The 10,467-nt window shown below is 37.1% G+C and overlaps 1 protein-coding gene across 2 annotated transcripts in view; it reads left to right on the forward strand.

Moving 5' to 3' along the window:
• LOC149815120 (lycopene epsilon cyclase, chloroplastic-like) overlaps positions 1–9,803 on the forward strand; it is a 96,505-nt gene extending 86,702 nt beyond the window's left edge. Inside the window, exon 11 of one of the 2 annotated variants that reach the window (XM_089989524.1) lies at positions 9,488–9,803. In XM_089989524.1, the coding sequence (XP_089845650.1) occupies positions 9,488–9,587 (100 nt within the window). In that variant the 3' untranslated portion in view covers positions 9,588–9,803. The remainder of the gene's footprint in view (positions 1–9,487) is intronic. The other variant, XM_089989523.1, reaches the window with a different exon arrangement.
• Positions 9,804–10,467: the final 664 nt, after the last annotated feature.

Below are 10,467 nucleotides of genomic sequence, written 5' to 3' on the forward strand. Positions count from 1 at the left end.
TTATTATTTTTGAGGACCAAAAGGGGCTCCAACATAGAAGTCGTTGGATGTGACCGTTGGGGGCTCCCAACGACTCTATGGGAGCCCCCTTTTGGCTCTCCTTTTGAGGCCCTTTGGCCCTCCTTTTTCCTCCTCCTTCTCTTGTATAAATAGGGGTGATCCCCTTGTGTATTTTTATCTTGGAGAGCTCCTCTCTCTTTTCAATAAGAGGCTTTGTATATTGTTGCCTTCTTAAAGGCTTGTGCTTGTATTGTCCCTTCGTGGACTTGTGATATTTTCTCTTTTATTCATTGTTGTATGTGCTTGTATGCACTCTTTATATTTCCGCAATATCTCATTACATGGTATCAGAGTCACTCGATTCTTGAAGGAAAGGTGTGGTTCGTGTATCTCTTATTTTGGTGGACATCTTCTCACTTCTTGGCAACATCATGGAGACAAAGATTGATCTTTCTTTCAAACTCAATGGAAAGAATTATATGATGTGGGCATCGGCAATGGAGAATAATCTCAAAGGGAAGAAGCTTTGGGGTTATGTCATGGGGACCGTTCCGGAACCGAAGCTTATGCTCACAAAAATGGAAGAAGATCAAGAAAAAGCTCTTGAGGGAGATGCTCGTCTCAAGGCCATTGAAAATCATCAAAAGGAAGTAGAAGATTGGGAAAGCAATCACGCAAAAATCCTTGCGTGGTTTATGAACAATGTGGAGCTTAAGGTATGTGCTAATATAGCTAAATTTTGTCGAGCCAATGAGGCTTGGTCCTTTATGAGGGGTATGTATACCCAAAAGGATCTTGCAAGAGCATACTTCTTGCAAGAAAAAGTTAGAACCACCAAGCAAGGTGATTCTAGCATTCAAGACTACTATAGTGCCCTTAACCCACTATGGGATGAATTGGCTCTTTTAGAGCCAAAGTGGGTTTCTATGGAAGATGTTGATTTAAGACAAAAACAAATGGAACAAGAGCGATTGTTTCAATTTCTTTTTGGGCTACGCCCCGAATTTGAGCAAGTGAGATCCTCACTTCTCCATAGATCTATTTTTCCTCCTATTGAGGATGCTATTGCCGAAATCACTCAAGAGGAGACAAGGCTTGGCATGAGTAAGCATGTTGATGAAGTCCTTGCCGTATCCAAACCGGGTAACAATGTTAGAACCTATAAGCCTCCTCATTTTGGGAAACAAGGGAACTACAATGAATGAAGAAAAATGATTGTTTGTCATTATTGCAATGAGCCGGGTCACATTAGACCCGTTTGTCCAAAGCTTATGGGAGCCTTCAAGCCTAAAGTAGCCTCTCTTGAAGAAACCACCTCCAAAGAAGATGAAGGCAAAAACAATGACATTAAAGAAACTCTTGGACAAATATCTATGGCTCTCCAACAAATGCTTAAAGTTTCTTCCTCCACATCGGGTGCGGCCATTGCTTCGACATCATCACCCGGTACGTATTCTTGGATCCTTGATTCCGGAGCTTCTTTTCATATGACCCCTCATGAGAATGCACTTAGTGATGTTTGCATCAATTCAAAGGACTCTTGTGTCTCAACGGCCGATGGAACTTTTTTGAAAATTTCAAGTATTGGCTCTTTTAAAGATTCTCAAAATTTTTGTGTTCCAAAAGTAAGAGTTGTTCCCAAATTAAATTTAAACCTTTTTTCGGTTTCTCAAATTGCCGACCATGGATGTGAAATATCTTTCTCATCTAATGGTTGCTTTGTGCAGGATCTCCGGTCCGAGAAGCGGATTGGGCAAGGCCATAGAAAGGGAGACCTCTATTATATGGACCATCTTGATCTCCCTACAAACTTTTTTTGTTCTTATGTCCAAGAAAAAAATATGGAAACTTGGCATAAAAGACTTGGTCATCCAAGTTATTCCAAAATGTATCTCTTTCCTTTTGGAAACAAATTTTGTAAGGAAAAAGAAATTAATTGCAAAGATTGCATTTTTGGAAAAATGAAGTCTATTCCTTTTCCAACTAGATCTTTTTTCTCATCAAGGCCTTTTGAATTGGTGCATTCGGATGTTTGGGGTCCTTCTCCGGTTATGTCTAAAGGGGGTTATTCATATTATGTTACGTTTGTTGATGACTTTACTCGGTATGTTTGGATTTATTTCCTTAGTCATAAGTCGGAAGTATTTACTTTCTTTAAAGATTTTCATAAAAAGGTTCAAAATCAATTTCAAAGTAACATATCTATTTTAAGATCCGATTCCGGTGGTGAATACTTATCTCACGAATTCCAAAACTATTTAAGCCAAAATGGCATTTGTCATCAAAAGTCATGTCCTAGGACTCCTCAACAAAATGGCCTAGCGGAAAGGAAACATAGGCACATTATAGAAACCGCTAGAACATTGCTTGTGTCTAGAAATATTCCAAAAATTTTTTGGGCGGAAGCCGTTCTTACCTCAACCTATCTAATCAATAGAATGCCCTCTTCTAAGTTAAAAAATGCTTCTCCCTATGAGAAACTCTTTAAGTTTTCACCCGATTTTAATCGACTTCGTATTTTTGGTTGCAAATGTTTTGTCCTACTACATAAAAGGGATAAGTTATCTCCCAAAGCAATTGAATATGTATTTTTTGGATATGGTGAAAATCAAAAAGGGTATAGATGTTATGATTTTAAGAATGATAAACTATATGTTTCAAAAGATGTAACATTTCTCGAAGAAGAAAACGGTTTTGATAAAATAGAAGAGACAAATGAAATTGATTATGTATTCTTATATGATCTTATTGATGACATACAAGAAGATTCTCTTGAAAACATAGATGACACTCACGAGGTATCCCCTCTTGACATAACACTCTCAAATGATAATAATTCAAATACAAATGTTCATGATAGCGATGCCAATATAAATGTTTACTCAAGAAGAAATCAAGAAAAACCTATTAGTGCCCTCGAAAAATACTCTCAAATTTCTGAATCCATTGAGGAACCACAAGTTAGGCATTCTTCTAGAATATCAATACCCCCAAATAGGTTTGTCTCCTATGACTCTTTAACTCCCAACTATCGGGCATGTTTGATAACTCTACACTCTTATTTTGAACCAACCCACTATAATCAAGCTAAATCTATACCTCATTGGGTTGAAGCAATGCAAGTTGAACTAAATGCTTTAAAAAAGGCCAATACTTGGGAAGTAGTTGATCTACCCTCACACAAAAAACCTATTGGTTGTCGTTGGGTCTTCAAAGTTAAAACTAAAAGCGATGGCTCGTTGGAACGATATAAAGCAAGATTGGTTGCTAAGGGATACTCCCAAGAATATGGTATTGATTACGAAGAAACATTCGCCCCCGTAGCTCGTATGACAAGTGTCAGAACCTTAATAGCTGTCGCATCAACCAAAAAATGGCCTATTTATCAACTTGACGTAAAAAATGCTTTTTTAAATGGAAGTTTAAGTGAAGAAGTTTATATGGATCCACCACCCGGAATAAATATTAAGCAAGGTCAAACACTTCGGCTTTTAAAGGCATTATATGGTCTTAAACAAGCTCCTAAGGCTTGGTATGATCGTTTTAGTGATATCATGATAAAATTAGGATTTCATTCTTGTTATACTGACACTGCTCTTTTTGTTAAAAATGCAGGTTCTAGTATCGTAATTTTGTTGCTTTATGTTGATGATATGATTATCACTGGAAATGATCAAAGTAGTATTAGTAATGTTAAAAATATGTTAAAAGATAATTTTGATATGTCTGATTTAGGTTTTCTCAGATATTTTCTTGGAATTGAGGTTGCATATTCTCCTAGAGGATATATTTTGTCACAGATGAAGCTTGCTGCAGATATATGTTCTAAGTCTGGGATTTCTGATGATAAGAAGGTAGAGACTCCCGAGGTTATTAATGCCAAGTTACGGTTAGAAGATGGGGTTCTTCTGGAAGATCCTACACCGTACCGACAACTCATTGGGTCTCTTACATATTTAACCATCACCAGACCAGATATCACTCATGCGGTTCACTCAGTCAGTCAATTTCAGCATGCTCCTACAACCGTGCATATGAGTGCGGTTCTCCGAATCATTCGCTACATTCGGAATACCATCAATAAAGGGCTATTTCTATCCTCCTCTTCCCCTTTGAATCTTCTTGCTTATACTGATGCAGATTGGGGAGGTAATCCCAATGATCGAGTCTCAACTACTGGTTTTTGTGTCTTTTTAGGGGACTCATTGATTGCCTGGCGATGCAAGAAGCAGCAGAAAGTTTCACTCTCATCCACTGAAGCTGAGTACCGGGCAATGGCAACCACAACAATGGAACTTGTATGGCTTCGCAGTTTGCTTAAAGATATGGGAGTTGATATTACTGAAGCCTCCAAGCTGTGTTGCGACAATAAGAGTGCCATCTATATCGCAAGCAATCATACTTTTCATGAACGTACGAAGCATATCGAAATGGATTGCCACTATGTTCGTGACGAATTTTTACGAGGAACTATTGCTCTGCCATATGTCACTTCAGAATATCAGTTGACAGACTTCTTTACTAAAGCTCTTCCAGCTCCTCGGTTCATGTTTCTTCTCGGCAAACTTTCCGTCCTTCCCCCGTAAAGTTTGAGGGGGGGTGTTAAAATGTACCTATTATATATATATATATATATATATATATATATATATATATATATATATATATATATATATATATATTCTGTTTATTACATCAATACCCGATAGGGGTATTTTTGTAATTTCACAGTTGTTTTAGAAAACAACTATTTTTTCCTTTTTGATCAAATGTAATTTTTATTATTTATTTTATTATTTTTCTTTTTATTATTTTTGAGGACCAAAAGGGGCTCCAACATAGAAGTCGTTGGAGCCCCCAACGGTCACAAATGTGACCGTTGGGGGCTCCCAACGACTCTATGGGAGCCCCCTTTTGGCTTTCCTTTTGAGGCCCTTTGGCCCTCCTTTTTCCTCCTCCTTCTCTTGTATAAATAGGGGTGATCCCCTTGTGTATTTTTATCTTGGAGAGCTCCTCTCTCTTTTCAATAAGAGGCTTTGTATATTGTTGCCTTCTTAAAGGCTTGTGCTTGTATTGTCCCTTCGTGGACTTGTGATATTTTCTCTTTTATTCATTGTTGTATGTGCTTGTATGCACTCTTTATATTTCCGCAATATCTCATTACAGCTTATCCCAGCAACGATCTTCTAAATGTCCAGATTTTCCACAGAATGTACATTGGAGCTTTCCTCTGCCTCCCATACCACGTCCACGACCTCGTCCTCTGATATTCTGAATATTTCCACGCCCATAACCAGATGAGACAACAAGTGCAAATGATTGAGTCACAGGCTGAGATTGTGGAAGAGAGGTCGCAAGTTTACTCAGACGATTGTATGCATCAGCAAGAGTAAGAACATCTGATCCAGTCAACATTTGAACTTTTGCAACAGAAAATTCTAAAGAGAGACATGTAAGAAAGTGAGCAACCATGGTTTGTTCTTGATGATCCTTTTGCTTCGAGCAACAAAGAGGCCTGTGAGCATTAAGTCTTTCAAACACAACTTTGATAGAGGCATAGTACTGGGCCAAGGTCTGATCTCCTTGCTGCAAATTATATATCTCCTGTTCGACTTGCAGGATACGACTCACATTAGTTTCTTGTGAGTATGTATCACGAAGATTGTCCCACATCAGTTTGGATGTATTATAGTAAATCAATTCATCTGCAATATGGGGTTCGACACTATTCATGATCCATGACATAACTATGTCATTATCTTCATCCCAAGTAACATATTTTCCCAATTTTTCAGTGGGTTCGTCTTCCAACAAAATATGTTTTCGACGATGTCCAGATACCTACATCATAAAAGTTCTGGACCACCTGGCATAGTTGGTTTCATTCAACCTTACGGAAGAGCCGTACGAGAAGGGGTTGGCAAAAGCCTTATACTCCCCAATATGTTCCATTTTGGAATCACACTTCGAAGTTTCAGCCATACAGAAGATTTTATACTATTTCAGCTGTAAAAGAAACAAATACACTCACTTGAACAGAAAAATTTTGAATCACGCGTCAGCCAATATGTCAACCAGCAGTTGTACCCAACACAGAATGTAAAGACAGTAATGGACAGCAGCCCACAAACATGGATATTTTCCAACACAACAGGGAATCGCGCCTGCTGCCCAACACAGAATCCCACGACAGCAGAAAATTTTTACATAACCAGGGACATTTTTTCAACACAGCAGGAAATCACGCCTGCTGCCCAACACAGAATCCCAAGACAACAAAAGCACTTTCACATAACCATGGACAATTTTTTTTTCAACACAACACATAAACATGGATATTTTCCAACACAGCAAGAAATCACGCATGCTGCCTCGATTTGAACACAACTGAACATGCTTCTTTCACATCATAAAACAAAATCACAACATCTGAAATCATATTGACAGGTGCTGTAAATCACGACAGTTGATGCTCTCAGAAAAATAAAGCACGACAGTCACAAAGAGGAATCTCATTACTTCAGGGGACAAAAAAAAACAAAATCACCAATAGCAACAGATCTCGAGCTCGATCACCAATAGCAGCATATGAAAAAAGATTTTCGCTGCTCCCAAACCCAAAAATCACGGCAACTGTTTCAAAGAAGATTGGTGGAACTCGATGGTGGAAATCGAGGGCTCAAGGGTTACGCCTGCCAGACTTGAAGGCACGCACCCACGATGGCTCTTAGATCTGATGACAGATCTTACAAAAAAAAATTATAATACACACATGGTTCCAATGTTTTTTTTCCGTTGGTGTAGCTCGATTGCAGATTGATCACGCTCCCGAGATCAGTGCTCTGATACCATGTTCAAGAATATTTGAGAAGCACCGAACCCTAGGTAGGGAGAGAGAGAGAGAGAGAGAGAGAGAGAGAGAGAGAGACGGCTGTTTAGAAAAAAGAAACTTGTTAACTTATGTTATTAGGGCTTCTCTCTATGTTAAATAGAGAGAGGCTAAAAAGAATAATTACATCTATGCCCATTATGAAAACAAAATTTCAAATAACCTCTAATATAAAAAGACTTAAACTTTAAACCACCTATTCTCAACATTATCTTTTCATTACTAGGCCAGATATAGCAAATGTTGTTTACACAGCTAGTCAGTTTCAGCATGCTCCCACCTCTGTGCATATGTGAGCAATTTTGCGTATTATTAGATACTTAAAGTCCTCTCTTTCAAGAAGACTCTTCTTGTCTGCTTCATCTTCATTAAATTTAATTGCATATACTGATGCTGACTGGGGAGGTGATCTCAATAATAGGCATTCAATCACTGTTTTTTGTGTGTTCTTAGGTGAAACCTTAATTTCGTGGGGGTGCAAGAATTAGGATAAGGTCTCTCTTTTCTCCACCGAAGCTAAATACAGAGTCATGACAACCACCATTATAGAAGTTGTTTCGCTCAAATGATTGCTAGCAGATATGAGAGCTGAAGCGACACAAGCTTCAAATATGTGCTATGACAACAAAGTGTAATATACATTGCAAGCAACCAAACATTCCATGAGCGCACCAAACACATTGACATGGACTGTCACTATGTCAGAGAAGAATACTTACATGAAACCATTGATTTGCCATATGTTACATCAGAATATCAATTAACAGACTTCTAGCCTCTCGCTGCTCTCAGATTTCACTTCTTCTTAGACAAACTTTTGCTCATTGTACCATAAGTTTGAGGGGAAGTGTTAAAATGTAAAATTATAATATATATATATATATATTATTACGTAAAATTATAATAATATATTATTATTATATATATATATTTTTTTCTTATTATTTTTATTTTTCTTTATATTCTTTATTTTCTTTTTTTAGTATATAGTTCATTAGGAACTAGATGATTTATCCGGTCAAGTTCCTAGTTGGAACTTGACTATGTTGTAGCCGTTGGACTGTTGGCTATAATAAGAGTGATTGGACTAGAGTCCAACTACTCTTTTGGGAGAGCTCAAAATGAGCTCTTCTCTCTTTCTCTCTTTTGTATAAATAGGGGTGAACCCCTTCAATATAACACACTAATGCTTCTTAAGCATTTTGGTTATAAATAAAGATTTATTATTTCATTTTGTGTTCTTTCAATTATACCCTTTTTATGGGTCTTGTTTGAAGTGTCTTGGATATATACTCTTTTGAGAGATTTAAGTGCTTTTGTGGAAGACCACCATTATTTCATTACAAACACATCTATAGGTTTGGATTAAACAAAAAACGCATACAAGTGTGTTTTTTAAAGGCGTCTAAGTGATAAATGGTCCTAAAGCTACATATATACTCTCTCTCTCTCTCTCTCTCTCTATATATATATATATATATATATAATATGATACAATGCTCCTGGGAGTACCTACTCCTTTTTTACAACCCAACGGCTTTTATGGCACTTATTGGTTCTTTTACTTAAATGGTTATCCATGCTTCCCTTCTTTCGAAGTTAGCACTTAAATGTTGTCTAAAAACTCTCTCTCTCTCTCTCTCTTAAGCACACGTGGATGCACATACTTAAATGCTCACCTTGAAATAGTGAGAACATGCATAACCATTAAGTAAAGGAAGCATGCATATTTAAGTGCCATCACAGCTCTCGTTGGATCTCAAAATATCCAACTCGTTGGATCTCAAAATATCCAACGGCTGTAAAAAGGGAGTAGGTGCTCGGGAGCACTGTGTGTGTGTGTATATATATATATATATATATATATATATATAGTGGATGTCAAGTGCTATTGGAATTTGAGGCATCTACTCCTCTTGTTCCCAATATTTAAACACCCAAAATTGAATCCAATTATGGATGAGAACAAAAACAAAATGGTTCTTTACAAAAACATACCCAAAAGGTTCTATAATTCAGATTCATACCCAAAAGTTTGGGTAGCTCAAATGCCTACCTCATTTATTTTGTAGTTTTAAACAAAGTCATGCTTTGCCAATTTCTTAAGTTGGTGTTTCCTATTTTCACTCAAGTTCATGATTTTATGCTTAAAAAATTCAATTTTACCCTTATGTATAGGGAGAGAGAAATTAATGAGGGTAAAATGGGCAAAGAAAAGCATATTTAATGAGGATAAAATTGGTATAGTTTTGAATTTATTAACCACTAACTATTGTTAAAGAGAATACTTACGGGGGTTATGAATTTGAATAACTGAACATAAAACTAGGTATTGTTTTGAATTGTAAGTATTTCTAGGTATGAATTTGAATTATCAAAAAACACCAGGTATGTTCTTGTAGATAATACACCCTCCTCAAAGAAAAAAAACGAAAAAGAAAAAAGGATATGGACTGGCAGTACATATTCATACATATTCATGAATGTGATTCTGTTACAAAGATATTTAAGCATTTTTTTTCTTTTGTATATTGCATGTGTACTCTTTTCAAGTTTAACTTATGGAGTAGAATTTTGATTCATAAAAACCCTTCGTAGTGGTTCCAAGTTCTCAATTCTTTCAGGTTGTGGAGAGGATTCCTTGGTTCTCAACTATCTTCTGTTGATCTCGTATGGTTTGCCGTATATATGTTTGTAATTGCACCAAACAGTCTGAGAATGCTTCTAGTGCGACATCTGTTGTCAGATCCAAGTGGAGCAGCTCTTGTGAGGACATATCTTGACCTTTAGTCTTCTTTACCTTTTTTTTTGCAATAAATGTTGCTTCATATTTGCCTATCTGCCAAGGTCAAATAGCCTATCAATGGACTTAAAGTTTGCTGTATTGTGGGGTTTTAACTTACCAGCCCTTGTATATATTTGTATCTAAAGTCTCTGTGTGTGTGTGTGTGTGTGTCTGTGTGTGTGTGTGTGTGTGAATTAAGCTTAGCTCATCCTCTAGCTGGCTCATAAAACTTGTCTTAAATAGGCGAACAGTGAGATTTAGACCTTTAACAGCCAAGTTTGCCTTCGGTGACATGTATTGCACTTTCTATGACTTAGAATTCTCGTAAATATTCAAGCATCTATGTCACATGGGTGCGGGGGTGTGGCACTTTAAAAAAACTTGGGTGCGGGGGTGCGGCAAAAATAAAAAAAATTATATATATAAAGTTCAAAAGTTGGACATAAATGATTCTGGGTGCGTTGACTGCACCAAGGGTCAGGTTGACCGCATCGGGTGTGGGTGCGGCACCTAGTTGAAGAGTCCCTGTGACATAGTTAAGCATCCAAAAATTGTATTTTTCATTAAAAACACACAATCCAATAGTCAATTCCTAGCAAATGGATCCTGATGAATGCATCTGCAGGGTTGGATTCATGAAAATAGTGTTGAAAATGCCTAGTTCATGCTCCCGTAAACATATTCTAGTGATTATACATATATTGGTAATGATAAGGTGCTCGCGGAGTACCTACTACCACCTATTAGAAGCTTTAGATTTTCAAATTTCTTAAACTCTTTGTTGATCAGACCC

Source organism: Nuphar pumila, chromosome 15 (genome assembly GCF_984573655.1).
Source record: "Nuphar pumila chromosome 15, dmNupPumi1.hap1.1, whole genome shotgun sequence".
In the NCBI taxonomy this organism is placed as follows: Eukaryota; Viridiplantae; Streptophyta; class Magnoliopsida; order Nymphaeales; family Nymphaeaceae; genus Nuphar; species Nuphar pumila.